Source organism: Semicossyphus pulcher, unplaced genomic scaffold, assembly GCF_022749685.1.
Source record: "Semicossyphus pulcher isolate SPU_LCO1_2020_fin unplaced genomic scaffold, fSemPul1.0.p SCAF_25, whole genome shotgun sequence".
In the NCBI taxonomy this organism is placed as follows: Eukaryota; Metazoa; Chordata; class Actinopteri; order Labriformes; family Labridae; genus Semicossyphus; species Semicossyphus pulcher.
This window is the reverse complement of record NW_027211699.1, coordinates 6,541,451-6,566,217: the sequence shown is the minus strand read 5'-3', so window position 1 is coordinate 6,566,217 and position 24,767 is coordinate 6,541,451. Positions and strand designations below refer to the sequence as shown.

Sequence of the window (24,767 nt, the reverse complement as noted above, 5' to 3'; positions counted from 1 at the left end):
GGAAAGACAGCAATTTGGCAACTCAATAATAACCCAGAGAGACAGGTGAAGAGAGAGGCAGACAGGTAACCAACAGCCAGCCAAAGAGATAAAGCAGGCAGACTACCAGAAAACAACGCCCCCGTGATCTGCAGGATTTTACGCAGATTAAATTTATCTCAAGAACGTGTTTCTGGACCAGCATCAAAACGCCTGCTGTGTTACAGGATGTTTGTGTTTCTCATAAAGAAAAGTGTGGATAGTAAATCACAGATTAGTGTCACTTTATTGTCCGGACAGCAATGTTTCCGGAGCATTTGGCATTTCAAAGTATTTCTTTTGTTCATCGCTGCAGTTTTGTCACTGTTAGCAACAGAGAGCTAAAGAAAGGGAGATTAAAAAAATGGAAGTACTATTTATGTTAATCTTATCACTAGTGTAGCCTGCCGCAGGTCTGAGTTTGACCAAAGGTGAAGTGAGTGAGTGTTTGTATCTCAATCAAAGTCCTGTTTTTCACACAACTCCTTTTTTAGATTCATTGTTACGTTTCTTTCCTGTAGTGGTTCTATGGAGCTGTCTTTCTCGTACACACACACAGTAGTGGATAGAAACAGACGAATTCCTGACAATGATTTCAGACTACTCCACTGTTCATTCACTGGCTGTAACAAGCCAAGGTTGCTGCAATGCAACAACAAAGAAAGGCAAGAAGGTGACTGCTAGCATGTAAACATGGATGACAGCAATGCAGGATTTTTAAAGGCAAAATGCTGCATTTATTTCTCCCTCAAACATCACGTGAAACATCTCAAGCAGCATAACTTGCAAATGTTTGCTGTCTTTATTTCCTCCAAAAGTAACCAGATGATTATTTTTTAGAGGGTGCCAGGCCTCTATTTGAATCAGGCTTGTAAATGAGGAATACCTTCATATTTAATTCGCTCTGTTTGATCAGAATAATTGGTCATCTTTAACGATAAAGCCGGAAATATACTTGCTTTAAGCTACGCGTTCGCGTGCGTGTGATGGCTGCCACACGTTCCCTGCATCTGTTTGAGATGCGGTACGCACATGAACGGTAGGGGGCAGTGTAGCGGCAGAGGGGATGTGACAGGGTCAACACAGCAGCAGGGGCAACAATGGCGGAAAGTTCTGAAGACACTCTGATAGACAAAGTCTGCAATTATCCACATCTGTACGATGTGTCATTGCCGCTGCACAGCGACAGCAACAGCTGGAGACAGATAAGTTCTGTTTTAGAAGTCGACGTGGAAACCTGCAAAATGACATGGAAACAAGTCTGCTCTCTGGTGTGCCCTCTAGAGGTATCCTCCAGTGACACGCGTAGTGCATAGACAAGTATGTGAACATGACGTTCCTGACGCAGCCGGTTGTGTACCCTAACGTAAGGTTAAAAAGCAAGTATATCTCCGGCCTACGTCCTTGTTTTAACCACTCTTGTTTGCGTCTTTAAAGTTACTGCATTATGCTGTTAACTAAACATTTCTTGTACATCTTGTACTCTAAAAGCCCTCTAGCATTTCAAAAGACAGAATCCCTTCATTATTTGAATTTATAGTGAGATATTTGCAGCAACATGTAATTAAGAATTCAGTGAGTTTCACAGTTTCTATACAGCGCTTGAAATATAGCTACTGCCATCTTGTGGCACTTGTCTATTACTACAAAATACAGTTTGACTTTTAACTTTAAATTTGCATATAACTTCATTAAATTGTCTTTTTTTTTAATGAAAGGGAAAGACATTTACATAATGCTTACATCATTAGGGGCATGATATCTTTAAACATTTGACTAATATTTTATATTACATGTGTTTTGATGCCATGCAGTTGATCCTGTGCCTTGCACAGTGTGTGCCAGTATGCAGGATGTTAACAAATCAGAAAGTAAGTGTATAAAAGGAAATGCACTCTGTACATCTGAAAGATCCACATGACAGTATTCACTGAAGAACAGATTCAGTATTCTGCTTGGATGAATATTATGCATGATGCGATACATCCTGTGACACAGTTGATCTCTGGTGAAATCTGTGATGTGGAGCCAAAGGTTCGGACTGTACGCCGAGACAGAGCTTCAAACACGGTGCAGCAGCAGCCTGTTGTGCTGCACTGACAGCACACCTACAGAGGCTGCTTTACCATTTAGTTCATTCCCATCTGGCTCTGCCCCTACAGCAGCAGCAGTGGGGGTGTGCAATATGATAGAGCCCTTGCCAGTAAAAAAGCATTAGCATATTCAACTGAACTGATAAAACTGTCAATCACACAGAGAGGCCAGCGCCAAAATTGTGTTTCAGTGCTGTCAAAATGTGTGAGACAGATTTTTTCCTGTCTCTATTGTTCTTTTTTTTCCTTTCTTATCCACTGTTTTATTCTTCTGTCGCTTTGGCAACACACACATTTCAGAGTTAATGCCAATTAAGCCAAATGGAAATGACAAAAAAAATCAAGAGACAGCAAGAGAAGCTGAACAATCACAGCTTATAAATGTTACATGTGCTCAGATGAGAATTCAATGAACTTAGAGCCACATCCCATTTTAATGTTGTTGTTTAATTCTTCCCTCATCACTGTAATGTGCTACTTTTGAGTAAACTTTTAATGGAACAAGAGGATGTCTGTGGCTAGTAATAAAATATAAGTTAAATGTCATACATTCTGGGGGGTTTTCCATTTAAAATTTAAGATTTAATCCCAGTTCAATAAATCTTTCTCTTATGGAAATCTCTCTAACAAATAATGTGGGAAATAGTGTTTCAAAAAATAATTCAAAAACTCCAATGGGATAAATAAAAAAAAACGATATATATATATTATATATTTTTTACTGCCTATTTCAACTACCCACATGCAAACTGCAGGGGAAAAGAAGTTGTTCAATATGCATTTAGATGGGTCCATCCTCCACTCCAGTGTTGCTTTTAAAAAGACTGAGCCAACACCCCCTCCTCCTATTCCTCCACCCCCTCTTCTCCCCCTCCTCGCTCTCCTCCTCCATCCATCCGCGCTTCCCTTCTCCTCGCTGCTGCTGCTGGATGTTGCGTTAGGAGCGCGCGCAGGACCGGGGCATCCCTTGTGTCTGATGGAGACGGAGCTGAGGAGGGACCAGATCCAGCCGACAGAGACCACAACCACGGGCACCTTGAGCCCCCTGCTGCAGGAAGGTCTCCCGCTCCTGCCGCTGTGAAACAAACAAGAAAAAAAAGCCGGGGGAAGCGGACACGAGAGAGGAGCGCGAGGGGAGACACGGGAGGTAAAGGGGCCATTAATAACCTGTTGTTGTATGTTTGGTTTTCCATTGGAGGCAGGAAGCGCGGTTGTGGTCGCGTGCGATGCACACAGAAACACAGATGGATGTAAGAGCGACATTTGAATCTTCCTGGACTTAATTGGGATCGTTTTAATGATGATTTGGGGGAAAAATAAGCGGAAAAACTGACAGAGCATCTCCGTTTATGCGCCACCGCATTTGTCCTGTTTTTTCCTTTTATTAATCAGGCTACAATGTTTAATTCTGACTCGTGCCAGTTGCCTGTAGTAGTAACACGTGAGGTTAATTGATTTGGAGTTAACCTCAAGATTTATTTTACAGGTGTGTTTATTTTTTTAAATTTATCAGAGGTGATTTTCTCACTCTTCATATTCATGTTAATACATTAAACAATAGAGACTGCAGCGTAATAGTCGATAGCAAATTAATTCTGGCCGCGAGCTGGAGCCTTTTAATTTAAAGGAGGAGGGATGAGAGCGCCGCCTGTAGTCTGGAGAAGGAACCTCAGCCTCGGTGTGAGGATTGGCATCATGATATTAAAACACAACCTTTACCCAGTAAGCAGCGCTCTCACTGTGTTTGTCCATGAGAGGGAGCTTTTGTTTAATCACCTGTTCCTCTGCACACGTTGTATGCCAGGATGAGCCACAATTACAGGGATGATAACCATCTTACATCATGATGCTGCCACTTCTCAGACAGCCGGGAGCTGGTTTTAGAATAGGATCTCAACCTTTAAGCATAGCAGCCCAAAGCTACCTCACAGGAGATCAGAGGCCATTTGTGGCGGCCATTTTCCCCTGATTAGCACAAATTGTTATCATTTCACCTTTTGCAGCTGATAGCCTAGTTAAAAATCTGAAGGGACAACAGTTTTATTTTAAGTTAAGATAACTTATCTAATAACCCTTTAACTAAAGTCAAACAGCAGCTTTTGTTAGCATTCAGCCACTTTCTAGCTAATGCTACTGTTAGCTAGTCAGAAAGTGGCTGAATGCTAACGTTACCTTTTGATTGCGGTGTACTGTATGATATGATAAGAATTTGCTGGTTATGTTAGCTAGGAAGTGGCTGAATGTTTATGTTATCTTTTGCTTGTGTTATGATAAGGCATATTTCGCCAACAGTTTTTTTTAAGAAGGAAGTGGCTAAATGCTAACATAGCTGTTGTCTGATGTTAGCTAATGGGTCATCAACTATGTTGTTTTTACTGTTAGCCATGAAGTGGCTGAATGCTAATGTTATCTTATGATTGTGTTGTATGTTACCGTAGGAAAGCATATCTCGGCTAACATATGCTAACATAGTTGTTGTCTGAGTGTAGCTAATGGGGCAATCAAATATGTTGTTTTTACAGTTAGCTAGGAAGTGGCTAAATGCTAATGTTACATTTTGATTGTGTTGAATTATATGATAGGAAAGGCATAATTTGCAAATGTTTATGTTTGCAAGGAAGTGGCTAAATGCTAACATATCTGTTGTTTCATGGTTGGTAATGAGTTATCAATATGTTGTTTATACAAACAATGTCTTTCCAATCATATCTCATAACGCTTTCAGTAGGTAATGTTAGTGTTCAACCACTCCCGAGCTAACTGGGCTGAATGCTAACATTAGCTATTGTCTGACGGTAGCTAATGGATCGTCAAATTAGTTTTTTTTGCTTGAAATACGGCCCATTGTTCCTCTATTCATTTCTATTTAGTTGCTGGTCATTATGTAAGCATAATTAGTGGGCTGTGCATGCATAGCCCACTATGGACACCTCTATAGCAAAGCTATAGGTGTCCATTGTGGGCTGTGCACACAAACAAAAAATATATCAAAACGTGTGGCTCGGTCGGACTCGCTATGCTATTATTTTTATCTCCAGAATATTAATTTTTCGCGTCGTAAGACGCGAAAAACTGCCACAAATTTCCCATCTGGAATGAATGGGACGAGGTACAAGAAACTCGCAAATCTGCGACGTTTTTCAAACATGGCCTACGTTCACCTAGAAACACCATTCAAACTTTAAAATGTAGGCACGGATCTTGTCTATTTAAGTTGTATATTTACGTTCTAAATGTGAGCCAGAAATCACGCTCAGATCAGCTGTCACAGACACCAGCTGTGGTCACATAAGCCGTTTCTAGGGCTTTCCGACAACCATCACCGCTGCAACCGAGATCAGCTGGGCCAATTAATTATTCAGACTCCAAAAAACTCTCAGAAATTCTCTCTTTCCGTGACGACCCCAGCCACAAATTACACAGTAGAACAGTGATTTTTCACAAAGTTGTAGCCACACTTGTCTTCTTTCTCCCAATCTGTCTATTTTATCAGTAGGACTTATGGTTTTTGATTTATCTGCCTGTAACCGACAAGAGTAGCGCTTAACTGCTCCATTCACTCCAATGTAAATCACATAGACAGACAGACAGACAGACAGACGACAGACACACACAGAGACAGACAGACAGACAACAGACACACACACAAGTGCACAGATATCAGCCATCTCATTTGACAAATCACCTCAGATACAGATGACAGACAACACAGGAGGACTCTGATTGGACAGTTGTGTGTGTGTGGTTTTTTTTGCCATGATATAACCTTCTGCTCCGCGCTGATCGATCCCCTTTGACCTACTCGTAGGTAAGTACCGGTCATGTTCGACATTAGCATACTGAAATCGTTAATAAAAGTGGATTTTATTGAAGCTAGACATTACTATCACTCCCATGATCACGATTTCGGAAAAATGAATGTACTTGTTTATGGTCGGTCTGTTTCAGCAACATTAATCCGGAGGTACTTGGGTCCGGATTAGCGAGTAGCCGAGCTAACGCTAAGGGAGCGTTAGCAGTTAGCTTGGCTAGTCGGAGCCCAGTAGCTCCGGGCCAACAGGGGTTAGCAAAGCTATAGGCTATCCATAAGTACAGAAAGTGTCTGTCTAGACAAATACCATAGATGAAGACGCTGAGAATGAATGGTAGGTGGTGAAATAAATACATTTGTACATACATACAAATGAATACATTGTAGCATTGCATTGTAGTATAGTATCATAGCATTGGCAATCCTCACTGACAATGAATGGGGCTGTGTGAAAAAAATGAAACTTTCTTTTTCAAAAATCCAATTCAAAAAATCAAATCATGCAAATCACGCGCACACAGACATGCAGCGCAGCACAGCCCACTCTCGCGATTTCCCAACGGGGAATTGTCTAGTTATTATTACTTGTCAGATTTCTTACATTTACAGACCTGATAGTGTTCCCCCCATCCCCCACACTCCACTCCCCCTGTGTCAGCTCTCTGCAGGTGGACACAATAGAAGAGCTTTTTTTTTGTTGGCTCAGGAACAGTGTCAATACTCATTTATATTGACCTAGCTTGTAACAATAACAGTTGCCTGTAAATGAGAGCAAGTTACTGAGCCGTGTTTCAGCTGCTGTGGGAAAAGAAGGGAGGCCTTGTGAGATGTGTTTACATTGAAACACAGAGGGTTTTGTTCAATTTCCATTATACATTTAATCATGTTTAACAGGCTGAAGGTGTCGACGATCGAGCAAAGTATTTAATCAACCAACTGTTTTGATAAATAGAACCAATTCACGTATTTGTCTTTAATATCAGTGTAAATAGAACATATTGGTCTTGGTCTGCAGTGGAGAAAAAAAAGGTTAATTAAACTATTAGTCAATAGAAATAAAATGAATTGCCAACTCTTTTAATCAAAAATGTAAAACAATGATCGGTTCGTGCTCCTTAAACTACAGCATCTGCTGCTTTTCTTGGTAACTTGGATTTTTGACTTGTAGTTGGACAAAAGAAGCAAACCTGACGACGTCTCTGTTTTCCTTGAGCATTCTGTATGATCTGTTGACTTTTTTTAAGACTACTGGTTATCAATTACATAAAAAATAATTAGTTGCAGCTCTATTTAAGACAAAAACACAAACAAACAATATGAAAGTGTTTCCTCGAGCTTTAGAAAATTGTAACGTGCATCTTTCACTATTTTCTGATGTTTTAGGGTGTTTTTTAAATGATAAATAATTTCTGCATGAAAATTAGATTGACCAATAATGAAAGTAATTGTTCGTTGCAGCCATCTTGCATGATGATAAATGAAGAGTTAGAGTTAGAGTGTTGAACCAATAATGGTTTTGTCCTTTTGCTGCTTGATCATCAAAATTGTGTTCATCAGCTCTTCGTCAGTCCTCTAATAGATCTCTTCTCTTTTACAGTAGTGTTTATTGCAGTGCCTGTTCATTAAATGCAGAGCTGCATTTTCTCTCACCTTGTCAGTCATGCAGTCATGCATCCTTCGTCGCTCTGTCCAATTTAATATGCCGTTCACACATCCACTCGCACAGCTATCTGCGTTTCTTTGGGGAGTCTAACCTTGGTTCTTGTCACTGTCAGTGAAGCAATGACAGTTTTTTATTCTTTCACATTTTAATTCTGTGTCTGCTTGTCTTTCTCTCTGCAGATCCTCTGAAGGTCTCCCTCCTCTCCTCCAGGGTGTAACGAAGGGATTGTGTTTATCATGCACACTTCCACGAGTGTGTAGCTTACATTGTCAAGAGGGGTGTGCAGTGTGTGTGTGTGTGTGTGCATACTTGAAGAGCTGAGATGGGCTCAGTGGGAGCAGAGCGCCGCAGGCCCACGCCGGTCCTGACGCCCGAGGAGAGGGACGTGTGGAGGGATGGAGGACGAGCTGGATGGAGGGATGTAGGGAGGGAGGGCTGGAGAGAGGGAAGAGAGAGCGGCGTGGTGCAGAGCTACAGCTTTGACTCGTACCAGCTGGAGGAGGAGGAGATCAGTAAAGACGCCCCGGAGCGAGGAGTGCTGGCTCTGTCCGAGCCCGGTGAGGGAGTTTCTATTCTGACTAACACTGAGTTACTGTGTGTGTGAGTGTGTGTGTGTGTGTAGAGTGGTTTATATAAATAGAAAGACAAGGAACAAGTAAAGAAGGAAGGAAAACAGGAAGAGGAGGTGGACAGAATATCATGAACAATACATACAATTATTACCTGGGAATTCATTTATGTTGTTAGTGTCAAATTCAACACCACCAGTATATTATTATTATTATTATTATTATTATTATTTAAGTAACACTCATTTTTTGACCATTTTCACACTGTGTCCATTTTCCCCTGACGTCATGCTCAGGGTGGGAAGCTCAATCACTGTAATAATGTCACACTGCTGGGTTCCAGGCTGTAAGCTGTATAAATTTAGGGTTATTTGAAAAAAACATTTCTTTTTACTGCTTCAACTAAAAAGACAATGCCCAGTGAAAATCAAGAGGAACATCAGGCCAAATTTCCAGTTAGAACAACATATAACCTCTTAGCTAGAGTCAGACAATAGCATTCAGCCACCTACATAATATTAGGCTTAGCTTGGATGCGGCTAAAAGCTAATTATAGGCTACTGTTGGTTTGTTTTTAATTTATAATAATATTAATTTTTAATACTCTTTAATATTTTCTAGCTAACGTAAAGTTTTTACTTCTTAGCTAACTACATGTTATCAAGGAATTTCTCTTCTAGCTAATGTAGTAGAAGTAAGCTAGGTAGAGGTTGAACGCTAGCATTAGCTGTTGTCCAACGTTATCTAATGGGTTATCTGGTTGTTTTACTTTGAAATATTGTCCAATGTCCCTTCAGGTTTTAGTTATGGATGGTCTTTTCAGTTGCTGATCAATATAGAAGCTGTGAAATGATAATAATCGTCACATTTCTTACATTTATACTACTTATGTAGAACACAGCGACATAATTACAGCACACAAGCTTCCCACCATGACCTCTTAAATATTAGAAAATGTCTGCGGTGTGATTATGGTGGAAACAGTAGAATTTAATGGCACACTGCCTTTTTGCACAGTTCAACAAAAAAACTGAATTGCATGCTAAACGAGTATTGCCTCACCAGCATCACTTTTTTCTGAAAAACAAAAAATGAAAAGAAGAAGAGAGGAAGAGATGAACAACAGCAGATAGTTACATTCCTTATACTCGTGCTGTTGACTTGATTGTAGCCTTTTTAACCATTCTTGTATCAGTGCTTTTAGTGCTATCATTGGCTTGTTAAGCTAGCTAGCTTCCATTTTGTAGAAGGGAAGCTTTTACAGGTGGAAGCTAGTTAGCCTAGCTTACTAGCTTTGCCTTTCCAATAAATGAGCCCTTCCAAATGTTGAGTGTTGTAAATGGACAGACTTCTGATGAACATACAATGAGTTATATAAAAAGGCTGCGTGTGCTGCTGAAAAAGAAGAGGGAAAAATCTGGTAGTTGATTGTGGGTCTTCAAGCAGCACCTTCTGCTTAAATGTCGGTCCATGCTGTAGGACACACCCACCCAAAGGCTTGGAGCACCTCTCTTCTCAAAGAGCTCATACGCTGTTTTATTCTCTGTTGAAAAGTGGAGCTTTATGCAAAATAAGTTCATGTTTCCTTACACAGTAAAGGAGAGTTCAAATTGGGGGATGGATTAAGAACGGTGACTCAGACAGCGAAAGAGGGAAGTGAATGTAAAAACAGGAGACAGGCCTGTTAAGAGAAAATTGCTGTGTTGCCTGGTTACTCAGGCTGCACAAAGGGCACGTTAATCAGATCACAAGTGACCAAGGACGCACAGCAAGCGTCCTACATCGACTGAAACCCCCTCTCTCTCCTCCTCGTCTTCTCCTGCCGCTGTCTGTCTCCATATATCTCAGTGTACAGCCCACAGAGAAGCAGAAGAAGTCCTCAGAGTTAACCTGTTAGAAAGAAAGACAGGATGAATTGATGTGCTTCTACAAAGGGACTGTTTACGAATGATTAGAGGATGAGAGGGTCAGAAAAGGGTGGTGCTTTCTTTCGGCGAAGAGTAGAGAAGTTAGTTTTACAATTTAATTAAAGCTTTTCTTTGCATTTTATACATAGTGACAAATATTTATAGTTTGGTGGGGACCTCGAGTAATTAATTCATAGCAATTATTAAAGGAGCAAAGTAAATGGACTGTACTTATATAGCGCTTTTCTAGTCTTTGCGACCACTCAAAGCTGCTTTTAAACTACCTATCACATTCACCCATTCATACACTGATGGAAGAGGCTGCTACGTAAACTGTCAATCACTTATCACATTCGTACCCGTTGGCTGGGGTTCAGTGTCTTGCCCAAGGACACTTCGACTAATTGAAAGACGACCAACTCTACCACTGAGGACCTGTAGGAAGTTGGGTGATGTAGTCTGTAGAGTAATAAAATATGGCAATGGATGGATGTAACAAACACAGTCCTTTCACCCAAGAGTATGTGGGTCGAGTCCCATGAAACCAAAAGTCAAAATTTTAAATTTGTGCTTAGCATAATGCTAATGTTTGTAATTTAGCTGACTTATTTCAACCCAAAACACAATATTTTATCAACCTGACCATTCGCTTTTGTGCTTATAAATCAAACCAAACATAAACCAGGTGATGTGTTTGTGTTGTACGGACATGTTGCCTGCCATCAGTAGAGGCGCTTAATTAGACAATGCTTTTGTGGGTATTATTAGAAGGTAGGAATTTCTATGTGGATCTATTTGGTTTTAAAGTTTTGAAGGAAAAAAGTTAGGCTTTAAATCTGGCACACAACTGTATTAAATAAGGTTTATTTAAAACTTGATTTTGACATGTTGTTGCGAGTGTGTGCAGTGTTTCTTTAAGTCAAATGGAGGCTCTAAAAAACATGAAGAGAAACATAAAGTCTAACCCTCTTACCCACCAAAATCATTTTCACACAGTCCCTAAACATGAATATCTGAGAGTCAAAATCCTCCATATTATCGCTTTCTGGACTAAAACTGTCCATCTCACACACTGTGCAGCACCGCTCCGTCTTCTTCATTAGATTTTCTGTTAATGAGCTTTGAGTTTCTGCAGGCGGTAATCTTTTCCTCTGTCTGTGCAGCTATGAGGACTCATGGTAACCACACAGTTTGCTCTATAATGAACAAATCTGCTGCACTGCTTCACGTTCTGTCCGTCAGGGTTTGTTTGAAGCCCCAGAAACAACAAACCTAAGAGGACAGCAGAAACTGAACAGACAATAGTTTTTACAACCACAACAACAAATTACATAAAACATTGAAGTGAATACGTTTTTTCCGCTTAAGTAAGCTGAAAAATGCTTTAAATGAGGCTCACAGGATTAGGAAAGGATTATGAACAGTTATATAAAAGTCTGCACATCACACTTGGAATTAACCATAAAACTAAATCAGCTAAAAGACACAAAAGTCCAGTTTTGCAGCTGAAACTCTTCTTCCATCAATCTTTCCAAACATAAGAGGAAAGAGGTCCTTCTGCATTAGCTGCTCCGTCAGTGGAGCTGAGACAGTCACTGCTGCTGCTTCAGCTTCATCCATCCTGATTAGCTTTAATAAAGATGGAGCATGTTACCTTCAGATAAATGTTCAGAAGATATTTCAATCCGGATTTTTAATTCTCTAATCCTTGACTTTCTCCTTTCCCGCTCAGACTTTGAGGAGCCGATCCCGGACGACCGTTATCACGGCATCTACTTTGCAATGCTGCTGGCGGGAGTGGGCTTCCTGCTTCCCTACAACAGCTTCATCACTGATGTGGACTACCTGCACCACAAGTTCCAAGGTAGAGATACAAGAGATGTTCCAATGCCATTTTTTTCCTTCCCGAGACCTGGACTGTACTCAAGTCCTCCTCTGAAACTAGTGCGATTAAAAAATATACGTAAAAAACACTGAGTGCTGACACTCTGCTAGCTTTGGCTAACACTACACTCTCTGCTAGCCAATTTGCCGCCCTATAAGACATTAATCTTTAGATATTTAGTATTCTAAACCATGAATGTTTGTTGTGCTTTGTACATAACCTATTCTCAGTATTGTCTTGTCTTTTATCTGGACCTTAATAAAGTTTTGAATTGAATTAAATCACCTGAAACAAGTTGATTTTTTAAGCTAGTTGGTTCTGATATTGGCATGATGCACTGAACGGCGTACTTGTCGATACCTGGTACCACATTTAAGGCAGTAACGGAGGCCGATATCAATACTACTAGAATGCATGAATCTCACAGATTTAAAAGCACACCTGAAGAGTTCATGCGTAACTCCCAGAAGTCACACTTCCTGTGTGTGTGTTTCAGGGACGTCCATCGTGTTCGACATGAGTCTGACGTACATCCTGGTGGCTCTGCTGGCCGTCATCCTCAACAACGTCCTTGTGGAGCGACTCAGCATGCACACTAGGATCACTGTGGGTGAGTCAGGCAGGACCTCGCTCAAAGACGGAGCATTATTATGAAACATTTCTCACCATGGAAACTTCTCATTTATTAATGAACCTCAAGGCTCATCAGAGCAGAGAGAAAACTACACTCCAGCACAACTCTCCTGTGGGTTTTATCCATAAAGTGTTTCAAACAAACTTTGCCAGCGGCTGTGAAACCACCAGGGGGCTGTCTGCTTTTCTTTTCACTTTTTAGAAAAATCCATCATCTTGAGTTTTGCTTTTCTGAAACATTTTAAAGTGACCTTACTTTGTTATTCCAGAGCTACATTCAGATGAAAGGGTTCACGCTCAGGCACATCGTTTTTACACAGGAGCCTGATTCTGGAGGGATTTAAAATTGTGCGTTAAAAAGCTGTTTTTAATGCGACTACACGTCTCTGCAGTGTAAATAATTCTCTTTAAGACACCGAGACTCACAAAAAATATTAAAGCTGCTCAGCAAATCAAATATATAAAAAATATTTTTGAGCAAAAATGTAGAAATGTTCTTTAAAAATGTATGTCCCCCCAGGAGACTTTTGATATCTCTACACTTATACAGCGAGTGTAAGAGCGTTCACCAGCGAACCCTCTGCAGCTGAAAATAGCTCCGCTTGCATCCTGGAGGAAGCGTCTTTTGAAGTGTGTTGTCTGCTCCAGAGCGGCTCTCTGGAGTCAAAAACTCAGGATTGGACTTCAGATGAAACAATTCTGCTTGGCATGCTGCCCTGGCAATATGAGTCCAGTCATCCAATCACAACAGAACCTGTCTGTCTCCCTGTCCGTCTGTCTCACTCTCTGCAGGTTACATCTTGGCTCTCGGGCCGCTGATCTTTGTCAGCGTGTTTGATGTCTGGCTGGCAAAGTTCACAACCCGGCAGGCTTACATCGTCAACCTGGTGTCAGTGGGAGTTGTGGCCTTCGGATGTACAGGTACTGCTAATAATGATGAAATTGTTTTGACTTATTTACTTTCTTTCAAAGAGTACGATAAGAAGACTGACACCACTTTCATGCTGTGCAATACAAAATTAGCTTGTTAGCTTATGCTAGCACAAAGATTAGCGTTATGTTCCCGTTTCAGCCCGATTATTATTAGATAAGGAACATCTGAATGAGCTTTTGAGGCGGTGGAAAGTGGATTTTGTTGCCTCCGCATGGAGCCAGTTAAGTTTTCTCCTCCTGGTTCTAGTCTTTATGCTAAGCTAATCTATGTATGTATGGCTTTCCTTAAATCCAAAAATCAACAACTGCTTGTAGAGACAAACTTATAGACAATGAGAATAGCACCAGGAGAGAAGAGAAGAGACCTCCGCCAAAGAAAATAGTCCAGTCTTCTTTGATATTTTGATATACAAATCTACGAGCGAAACCACTAAATGTGTCTGCATTTGTATCTACCTTTGGTCATATTGCACACTTCCACCATCTGTCCTGACAATCAGACTGTGGAGGTAATAATTACCTGACTCTTCAGTTCCTCAGAGCGCTACAGAGCAATTTAGTGACTTTTAGCTCTTTTGGTTTTGCGCTCTGAAACTAAAAAGTCAGCAACAAGTTGGTGAACATAGTGGAAAAATTAGCAGCTAAAAAGAGATATTTCCCTCGGGGAGATGGTGGAGACCAAAAACAGAGCTCAAAAGGAGAGAGATTATTGGTCCTACATTCACCATATGAATGCTAATGCATTAGCGACTGTTTGCTAACACAATGTAATAAGATTATAATATGTAAAAGTTCTGTTTACTGCTCGTCACTCTGCCCTGAAGTGCTTAAAAAAGGAATAAAAAGGATAAAAATATACGCAATCTTCTGGTTGTGTATTTCTTTATAGCACCATCATATCAATGATGTATAGACAGATCTTTGCAGTGAACATGGATAATATTATTGTATTATAGGTATAGACTATAAAGATTGTGAAATTTTACCATACAGTACAACTCAAACCTTAAGGCACAGTCACAATAAAAAGACAGACAGGTCATACTCATCGTGATCTGTTAGACTAATTACCCTACAATGTAAAAGTGTATTATATATTCTGACTCTAAATACACATGTATGGTGTAATGCAGTATGTTGGTGCCCTAATGGATCTCTGGTATCAGGCAGAGGCATCAAATGAGAAAGTGACAGTGTCAGGAAAAACACCAGCAGCTGCTGCTAATGACTCTCATACAATGTCGTGGTTGTTACTGTGAGCGTGAACACAGAGTCTGTCAGCCAGGAGAGGGAACAGTTTAATTAGTGGAGGTCTGGAGGTCAGAGCGGCTTCTCTCGAGTGCTGTGTGCAGGTTCAGGAAGCTGCTCCTCTAAATAAATCGTGTTGTTGAAGTGTTGACTTTCGAGCGCTGATATCCACTTCCTCCTCCCTCCCCAGTGCAGCAGTCCAGCTTTTACGGATACATGGGGATGCTGCCCAAAAGGTACACGCAGGGGGTGATGACTGGAGAGAGTAAGTACAAAGAGTTGCACACATCCTCCTCATCTCCTTCCTCTCCTCTATTCTCACCCGTCTCTCCCGCCTCTTTTCCCCCAGGTACAGCTGGTGTCATCATCTCCCTGTCTCGCATCTTCACCAAGCTCCTGATCCCCGACGAGAGGAGGAACACGCTCATCTTCTTCCTCGTCTCCATCAGCATGGAGATGCTCTGCTTCCTGCTGCACCTGCTGGTCCGCCGCTCCAGATTCGTCCGCTACTACACCAACCACGCCCAGGGCAAAGGTCCGGGCAAATGTCATGACCCGCGGGACAACGGGACGGGATACCGAGTTCACCATGACGTCACCGCAGAGGAAGTAAGATTTGTAAGTTAGTGGGGAGTTTCTTGACTATAGCGTGTGTATTTTTAGGTCGGGATGTCAAAGTTTGTTTGACAAATCGACTCTTCCTCGTTCTGTGGCGCTGCACATTCTCTCATCACAGCTTCTTGTACATGTTCCCTCATTAAATCCTTCATGAATGTTGCAACAACAAACTGTTCATGAACTGAAACAAGGAGGAAATGTGGGCCTTCTAAACTGTGCTGTCGTGCAGCTCCATGTCCTTGATGATTTTCGGGAGGTGTGTGTGCCTCTTGCCGGTTTCAGAGTGAGTGTGCACACAGGCATCGAGGGCTGCGTGCGTTTTTAAAATGTAAAATCATTTATTTAAGCTACAGGCTGCTTTTAGCTTCCACTTAGAGAGACTCATGTTGAGGAAGAGATCTTCCAAGGGGTTGAGTTAGGCAAGGCAAAAGATGGGGGCAGATGGAGTTTTAGAGAGACAGGAAAGGAGTTGAGGACTCACAGAGAAAATGATAGTCACGACACTAAGAGGAAAAAATATTAAAAAACTGTTTAGTCAAAGAGGTGACACAGAGAGGGGGGAGGGTAGAGATGCAGCCAGCCAACGGGAGGAAGAGCGAGAGAGACGGAGACGAGTCATGACAATAAGAGGAGGAAAATGACGCTGGTGAATCCACGTTGCTCTCGTGCATGAAGCAGCGCTTTGTAGCCTGAAGACGAGAAGCTGAAATTCCTCGTCACACGGTTTCTTCTCTCTCAGAGCATCAAAGGAAAACACATCACCTCAGGCTGTCGTCTTTTCATGTATGTGTGTGTTAGAAAAGTGTGTGAGGAACGTCCCCCTGTGTTTTACAGCAATGTGTGTGTGTCGGTCTCTGAGCCTTTGTTCTGGCTGCCAGGGGAAACCAAGGCAGCGCTCTACATTATGAGATAATCAGGAAGAGTGGTGCCTTCTGGCCTGCAAGTCACTCTAATCAACTAATGGATTGGTGTGTGTGTGTGTGCGTGGTCGTGTGTGTGTGTAAGTGTGTGTGTGCATAATTGCTTGTCCGCCCCAGTGTGATGTGAATATGAAAAAGTGTGTTCAGGAAGAAGCACGAGCAGAAGGATGAGCCTATATATTAGGATAAAGAGAAAATGTGTGTTTGCAGGCTTCAGTGTGTGTGCGTGTGTGTGTGCGTGTGTGTGTGTGTTTGTGTGTGCGCGCGGCTCCAGGGCTAATTTGCAGTCCAGTCTGCAGTCCAACATTATTACGTCAACCTGCAGCCACTCACAGCGATCGTCTTTAACAGCCTGCAGCCATAAAAAGCTGATGTCATGCAGCCAGGAAGCCATTATTAATGAAAAAGACTGAAAGGATAAAATGAAAACCACCGCTACAAAATAATCTTTATTTACTGCGTGACGGCTGCCTCTAGTGTCTCCTCAACAAACTGTTTACGTCCTTCAAAAAGCCTTCAGTATTTAGAAAATGAGGGAATAAAAATGAACGTTTCCCTGCTCGAATCAATAATTCAACATTTGATAGTTCTTATAATGTTTTTATTACAACTTAAGATTCATTAAAGTCTGATTTTATTTAAAGGGTAAATGCACATTGACCATGTTTACAAGGCGGCCATTTCTCTCTAATGTCACCCTCAGGGTGGTTGGCTTAAATGCTCTCACAGTGACGTACTGCTGGGTTCCAGGTTGCATAAACAAAGTGAATCTGACAAATTTATTTGTCTATTTGTATTTATTAGTTTATTTAACCACTTCCTGATTGATCAGCATGTGAACAGACAACAGATAGTGAACATCTGGAATGACATTTGGCCATATTTCAAGCTAAAACAGCATATTTGATGACTCATTAGCTACCATCAGATAACAGCTAACGTTAGCATTAAACCACGTCTTAGCTAACACTACAGTTAACCAGTGTTACACGATACAAAGGAAAAGGTCTAACTTCATTGCTAATGGTACCGTTAGCTTATGTACGCTTTTCCTATAATCTAGTTTTTTTATCAAGCTAAATTAAGAGAGTAGCATACCTTGTTAGCAAGTGAACGCACTAACACTGCGGTAGCTAATGTAATGCTAGCTAGGAATTTGCACTTTTCCTGTAATCTAATTTTATGACAAGCTACATTGATAGCATGGCCTGCGTAGTTATCAAGCTAACGCCTAACAATGTAGAATCTAACGGTAATGTAAGCTAGGCTAATTTATGCCTTTTCTTTTGTATTGTGTAACACTATCAAACAGTCATGTTAGCTAAGAAGTGGTCGATGCTAATGTTAGCTGATGTCTAACTGTAGCTAACGAGTTATCAAATTTGTGGTTTAAACTTAAAATTTGATAACAATTTTCTGGATTCATTATATTTTTTAAAATTAGCAACCTGGTACAAAGTATTAGGACATTATAAAGCATTTAAGCTTCCCACACTTAGCATGACGTCAGGAAAATGGCCGCCGTGTGACTATTCTGAACAACTCTTGTGTTTCAACCTCCTCTGTGTGTCTCTCTTCAGGGAAACGGAGGGACAGTAGCGGCCCCCACAGAGGAAGGCGTCGAGGACGTTGTCGGTGGGACGTATGTGCGGTTTGATGCCCCGAAAGCGAAGATAAGGAAGAGCTGGCCCGGTGTTCGCGGTACTTCCTGTTTTACTCACTGCTTAATTACCCTTTAACTCTCACAGATAGATTTGAAGTTTAAATGTGTTCCCTGGTGATTACTGGGAAGATGAGGATGTTCTTAGTGATTTAACCGCTCAAAAGGTTATTTAACACTCCTCTGTATGTTTTTTTTCTGACCAGATATGATCCTGCATCGGTACGTGGTGTCCCGTGTGATCTGGGCCTACATGCTGTCGATAGCAGTGACCTACAGCATCACTCTGTGTCTGTTCCCCGGCCTGGAGTCAGAGATACGGAACCCCACTTTAGGGGAGTGGCTCCCCATCCTCATCATGGCCACATTCAACATGTCTGACTTTGTTGGCAAGGTGAGACGCATGTTTTGTAACCCGTGAAGAAAAATAAAAGATGTGAAGATGCAAAAGAGAAGAGGCAGAAGAAGAAATGTAAATATTATATTATTTGATACACCTCAATCTGTCCCTATAAATTAAATAAGGCCGTTAGCGCCCCTAAATGATTTTTTTTTTTCTAGGAAATATAACCTACATTAATTTATCTTTATTTTATTTATGTATTTTTACTAATATCATTAATTATTATTTAACAATTAAGTGAAATAACATCACATCTTTGACTGTCTACAGGTGTCCATACTTTTACTAGACTTAATCTGCTTTATATATATGTACAAGATTTTGTTTGTTTGTTTGTTTGTTAACTGTTTTTTATCTCTAATATTAATATATATTGCCAGAAATTTCCCTCAGGAGATGCTGGGGGAAAAAAGACAGCTTTAGAAGAGAATTAATATTGGACTTATTTTCATGAGGTGGACATTAATACGGCTGCTGTGTGTGTAAAAAGGCAGTTGACCATAACAGCTTAAAAGGAGATACTACAAGGTCAGTATCGTTTCACAGCTTGTTTTTGCTGCCCCCAAGTGGCCAAAGGATTACGACAAGATACAACACATGTAGTCTTACCGTTAGTCGTCTTTATAAACAAATATTTAAAAACCAAACCTACCTAAATATTGTAACAAAATATGGAAATACCGTTTTCAATTGCAATAATTAACCTTCAAATTTAATAAAAACATTTATTTACTACTTTTACAGTATTATATTGAAATGCCAATATATGCAAATAAGATAAGCATAATATTTTTGTACACAAACTGTAGAAGGGTTGGGGACTGTCTTTAAAAACTTTTAGTAGTTTCTGCAGTCTTCCTCTAAACTTGCTTAAGCATTAATAACCTTCACCAAGAAGGTAGGGCAGTGTGTGTGTTGTTTGAGAGGCAAAATCTGGGGCAGATCACAGAAAACCCAAAAGAAAAAAAAAAAATAGGATTTTGTAAAAATGAGGGGGGGCCTGACATCAACTGGGATATAAACATTTATATTTTCCATTTTAAACCTCATCTTTTGTGTTCTTTCAAAAGTCAAATAGTTCTTAGCAACCCCGAAAATTACAAGAGCAACCTCCTCACAGAAACAGGAAAGAGACAAAGTATATATATATAACACTGGAGCTGACCTTGTGAAATTGTCGCTCCATTTTCTTCAACCTGAGAGTAATGATGGAAAGAAGTCCGGTTTATTTTTGGATAATTGCACTCGGCTCGCAGGCTTTATCTGAATATTGAGAAATGAAACCTTATCAGGTGTTCTTAAGTTGGGATTTTGACTTTGAAAGGGAGAAAGTTGAAGGAGGGAAAGCTGCTCTGTACGTTTGCTTTGACTTTGTCCTCACGACAAATTTAGCATTTTGTTGAAAAGTGGGGAAAGAGATAAAAGAGGGAATTAAATAGAAAAAGGGAAAAGAAAATTAAGGCAGCTTAGAGGTAACAAAAAAAAAGAAAGTCATTATAAGATAGTGGAAGAAATGGAGTAGAAAACTTATTTCCATTTTGACTTATTGTGCTGTCTGGCAAACACCATAAGCAGCTTGATTTTGAACCCTGAGCATCACTGACCCTCTCCTGCTCTCTCCTCAGATCCTGGCTGCGCTGCCGTACGACTGGTCCGGGGGCCGCCTGCTCTTCTTCTCCTGCCTGCGGGTGGTCTTCATCCCTCTCTTCGTCATGTGCGTGTACCCGGCCAGCTCTCCCACCCTGTCCCACCCTGCCTGGCCCTGTCTCTTCTCCCTCCTCATGGGAGTCACCAACGGATACTTCGGGTCCGTTCCCATGATCCAGGCTGCTGGAAAAGTGCCGCCCGAACAGAGGGAGCTCGCAGGTGAGAGTCTTTAACCTCAATAGAATAATTATATAAGCATGGGAAAAAGCCTACATTTTTAATGTAGCTCATTTTTAGCGTCTTTAGTTTAATACATAAAAAACTCTGGTCAGCTCCCACCACAAATCGAATCTCACTCTGCAGAAATCATCATGTTTAAGTAGCTCATTTGTCAGCTAATGAATTAGCCATGGGCACAGACTGTTTAGCCTTGAAAGAGTTTGATTGCTAACCCCTCGCTGCACTCTAGCACCACCATTTGTTCGAAATATGGTCACTTCTGGTTTCAGAAAACAAACATGGCGGTTTGTGGCTTCTAAAAGGCAGTAGACAAAACCAATGGGGAGCATCACAATGGCTAAGTCCATTATTTATACAGTATGTGATGCATATGTTAAAAATCAGGGCCTCACAGACATGCAAACAAAGCTGCTGAATTACTTAGTAGTGTCTTAAATGTTACTGAATATTTTTAACATCATGCCTGCTAAAAGTCAGAATGTTAGCTAAGTCAATGTGCTCATGGTCGAATGCTAATGTTAGCATTAAGCCAAACAGAGCTGCTTAGTTACAAAGCTTGGTCTTATATGTTACTAAATATCCTAAACATCACACCTGCTTAATGTTAGCATGTTAGCAAAGTCAATGTGCGCACGGTAAAATGCTAATATTAGCATTGAGCTAAAAAGCAGTGCCTCAGAGGACTGCAAACAAGGCTGCTGAGTTACTTAGTATTGTCTTACAGGTTACTGAACATTTTCAACATGACACCGGCTAAATGTCAGCATGTTAGCAATGTCAATGTTCTTAGCATCAAGCTAAACACGGCCGCTTTGTTACTTAGCTTGGTCTTCCATGTTACTAAACATTGTAAACGTCGCACCTGCTAAAAGTCAGCATGTTAGCAAGGTCTGTGTGCTCACGGTAACATGCTAATGTTAGCATCAAGCTAAATGGGGCTGCTTAGTTACTTAGTACAGTCTTGTATGTTACTAACTGTCCCAGGGGTATCTTTTAATTAGACATTCTGCTCCCTCTGGATAAGCTAGTCCCCTCTAAGTGTCAGCCCCGTCCTCACTCTCTGCTTTCTGTGTCTCTCCAGGGAACACCATGACAGTCTCCTACATGACAGGCCTGATGGTCGGCTCCGCTGTGGCGTACGCAGCTTATAGCTTCGCCGCTCCAGCATCAGGAACACGCTTCCACACACTCAACATACACACACCTCTCAACGCTACCGGGTATTGAATGTGAACACACAATTAACACACACAGATGTAAAAAAAAAAAAAAAAAAGAAAAAGGCATACACACACCTGCAGCCATTAACACTCATGAGATCCTGGGCGGGAGGAGCAGTGCGAACTGACAGACATGAAACAAGCTGTGGAGGACGAGAATTCATGTTTTGATTTTGCTCACTGGATAAAAACGTTGCAGATTTCTTCACTATCTCGTTCTCCAGCCTGGTGATGCTCTGACCTTCAAATGTCTCGGCTCTGCTGTGATGAACTTTTCCCAGGAGGTGAAGAGCAGGAGCTGAGTGGGCCCACAGGAGACCTTGGAGTGTCTCACAGTGAAATTATTTTGTGCATGTGTGGGAAGACAGATCAGCTGACATTTGTACAGTGTAAAGTCAAAGAGGTTTTGCTACAGGGAAGGAGACCTTGTGTAATCGGTCAAATATGTTACATTTCACCTCAGAGAGATGATGGTTTAGATTTTCTGGGCCAGTTGTCACAGCTGTGTTCTCGTTATAATCCTCTCCAATGAAAATACGATTGAGATTTTTTTCGGCAATTAGTTGAATCCATGTTGATTTAATTCAGGTTATGTTAGAGAAATCCTCTGACTGCACTGTTTAAATATAATAAAGTAGCTATTAAAGGGAGCCCTATTTGTTAAAATCCAAGTTACAAAGTGCTTCGAAAAGGCAGCAAAAATATAGTGAGGCCATGAAATCATCAGGTTAAAATAAATATATCAAAACAGTTCAGCCAAAATGTGAAAATAACAGATACTTAACTTAGAAGAATATTACATTAAAATTCAAGTCAAATCAGAAAAAGCTCTCTGATAAAAGAAGAAACATAAAAGAGATCAGGTTAGCGCACATTTAGCTTCTGTGATGTGCTGAACAAGTATAATTTGATATGAAGTCTGGGCATTATTATGAGAAAGACTTAAATAATCAGATTTACAAACATTTTTGGTCATCTTAGTTTGAAAAAACTGCTCTGATCCACAGTGTTTATTTGCTAGCTGCTGTGATACGCAAGCTAACGTTCAAGTGTGGTATGAAGAGGCAACGTCTCTCCCCTTCTGGCTGACCACATTCATCGTTTTCACATGCTGACCATTTTCCCCTGACATCATGCTCAGGATGGGAAGCAGAATTGCTGCTATATTCTGGCTAACATTAGTATTCAACTAATAGCTAGCTAACATTGCCGTTAGCTAGATAAAATCATAGTTAGCTAAAAAGTTACGCCTTTCCTGTTAAACTATGAAAGGTGATTTTAGCTAGGATGTTGTTGAATGCTAACTGTAGCTGTTATCAAACAGTAGCTAATCAAATATGTTGTTTTAATTAGAAATGTGGCTCAATGTCCCTCCAGATTCTTCTCTCTTTTAAGGTTTAGATTAGCCTAGAAGCTATTTGACAATAATGGATAGCGGAGATAGCACAATCAGATCCTCTATGTATTGATGGTTTTCAAACCTGGAACGCAGCAGCATGACATCATAATTTGAGATTTGCATCGTGAGAGTCAGGTCAGGGTAAAATGGCCGCCATGTGAACAGGATGAATTTGATCTTATTTCAGGAAAAGTGCAAAGTCAGTGGTTAATTACCATTCATTTTTATAGCATTTGAATGTGCCATGTGCCACGTAGGGAAAATATTAGAAATATTCAGTCGTCTTTAAATAAAATGTAACAAATGAAAAATTAGTTATGTTAACCCTTTATATAACAATTCATTATTTTCTTTTTCACATTAATGCTAAAAAAAGAATCAATAAGAAGCAGATTTCTGTCCTTTCAGTGCGTTTAACATCACTTCTTTCAATTAGTCTGCAAAGAGAACAAAATGTTTACGTTACAAGAAGAGGAAGGCTGATGATGGCTCTCTTGCAATCGTTTTTTTGTCCCCTCTGTGTCCCTCTGAACGGTGTCTGTGTGTAACATCCATGTAATGATGTGGGATATTATGGGGAAACAAAATAGTACCAAAAAGTCTGAACAGTGTAAAGAGTGAATGTAATTAACCGTTTAACAGGATGAAAGTTGTAAATATATAGAATAAAACAAACTCAAGGCAGTGAAATGTTTTTATTTTATTCCAAAGATTCATATTTTTGCCAGAGGTTGTGACGGCGCCTGAAGCAGCCTCTCCGGTTTTTATTCCTCCACCTTTGCTGTTGGATTTGATTAATTTATCAGCGTTAAAAGGATCTCTTGGTGCAGCAGAGTTCAGGTAGTATACATTATGAAGAAAACTGGACACAAAGTGCACTACATTATGTAGGTGACGGCTTGCATTGAGCCTAATGTGGGTGCTGTTGGAAGAATAGAAAGGTGCCATTTGGGAGCTAGCCTCATTACTGTCTGCATGTCCCACTGAGCTGACGGTGCCTGAGGCCTCTCTCCGCTCAGTTTGAAGGTGTTTTCAGTTATTTTTGGTCAGGTGTGTCATTAAAAGACATGAGAATCCACTTACCTTCTCTCTCTGGTACAAACTAGAGACCCCACTTTTAAAAAAATTACTGCTAAACATAATTTATGTTGAGTTAAAGCTATTTTAAAGGAAAAGTTTGACATTTTGTGAAATTAGGTTTTTTACTATCTTGATAAACATTAGATGAGAAGATTGACAACACTCTCATAATTAAATATAAATCACAGCTAAGGGCAGGTTAGCCTAGCTTAGCTCAAAGACTGGAAACAGGCTCAAAGGCTAGCTTGGCTCTGTCCAAGCTTCAGAGATACACGTATATAGATTTCATTACCTTAAGAGCTATGCTAGCTGTCAGCCTGCAGTCATTATGCTAAGCTGAAGCCAGCTGGTCTAGCTTAATATCTGTATTAAAATGAAGCTACAGTTGCAGATTTGTTAATCAAATATGAAGCTACACATAGCCTAGCTTAGCATAAACATAAGAAACGGGGAAAGAGCTTTAGAGATACTTCTAGATGGATTTTGTTGCCTTCAGACGGAGCTAAGCTAGCTGTTACCCCTGTCAGTTGACTTAGACAATACAGTTTCATATTTTTAAAATGGAGTCAAATTCTAGTTATCTCAGGCCATTACAAACAGTGCAGGTCTAGACAGTACTCTTTGTTTTATTAGCTTGTTAGGCTAGCTTAGCACGTAGACAAGAGACAAGAGAGACCTAGCCTGTCGTCCAGGGCGACAAGCTTCAGAGATAGCCTACTTGTAAATGGATTTTGTTACCTTCAGACAAAGCTAAGCTAGCTGTTACCCCCCGTTCACAGTCTTTATGCTAAGCTAAGCTAGCTTCAGCTTTGATTTACAG

At 40.6% G+C, this 24,767-nt stretch overlaps 1 protein-coding gene across 2 annotated transcripts; it reads left to right on the top strand.

The window, feature by feature from the left end:
- Positions 1-3,070: 3,070 nt before the first annotated feature.
- slc29a4a (solute carrier family 29 member 4a) lies at positions 3,071-23,542 on the top strand. Of its 2 annotated transcripts, none has more exons than XM_069676351.1 (11): positions 3,071-3,258; positions 7,765-8,142; positions 11,794-11,925; positions 12,443-12,556; positions 13,372-13,500; positions 14,951-15,025; positions 15,110-15,369; positions 17,879-17,999; positions 18,165-18,352; positions 19,987-20,227; positions 21,330-23,542. In XM_069676351.1, the coding sequence occupies exons 2-11, from the start codon at positions 7,908-7,910 to the stop codon at positions 21,473-21,475; spliced, it is 1,641 nt and encodes a 546-aa protein (XP_069532452.1). In that variant the 5' UTR covers positions 3,071-3,258; positions 7,765-7,907; the 3' UTR covers positions 21,476-23,542. The 2 variants fall into 2 exon arrangements, with proteins under 2 accessions (XP_069532452.1, XP_069532451.1); XM_069676350.1 differs by having other exon boundaries at positions 15,110-15,378.
- Positions 23,543-24,767: the final 1,225 nt, after the last annotated feature.

Bases quoted from the DNA above. Each gene is read 5' to 3' on its own strand.
- slc29a4a (XM_069676350.1), top strand. From the start codon at position 7,908: ATGGGCTCAGTGGGAGCAGAGCGCCGCAGGCCCACGCCGGTCCTGACG. The intron at 13,501-14,950 runs GTACTGCTAATA...CTCCCTCCCCAG, and splicing joins TGTGGCCTTCGGATGTACAG to TGCAGCAGTCCAGCTTTTAC. The intron at 15,026-15,109 runs GTAAGTACAAAG...CTTTTCCCCCAG, and splicing joins GGGGGTGATGACTGGAGAGA to GTACAGCTGGTGTCATCATC.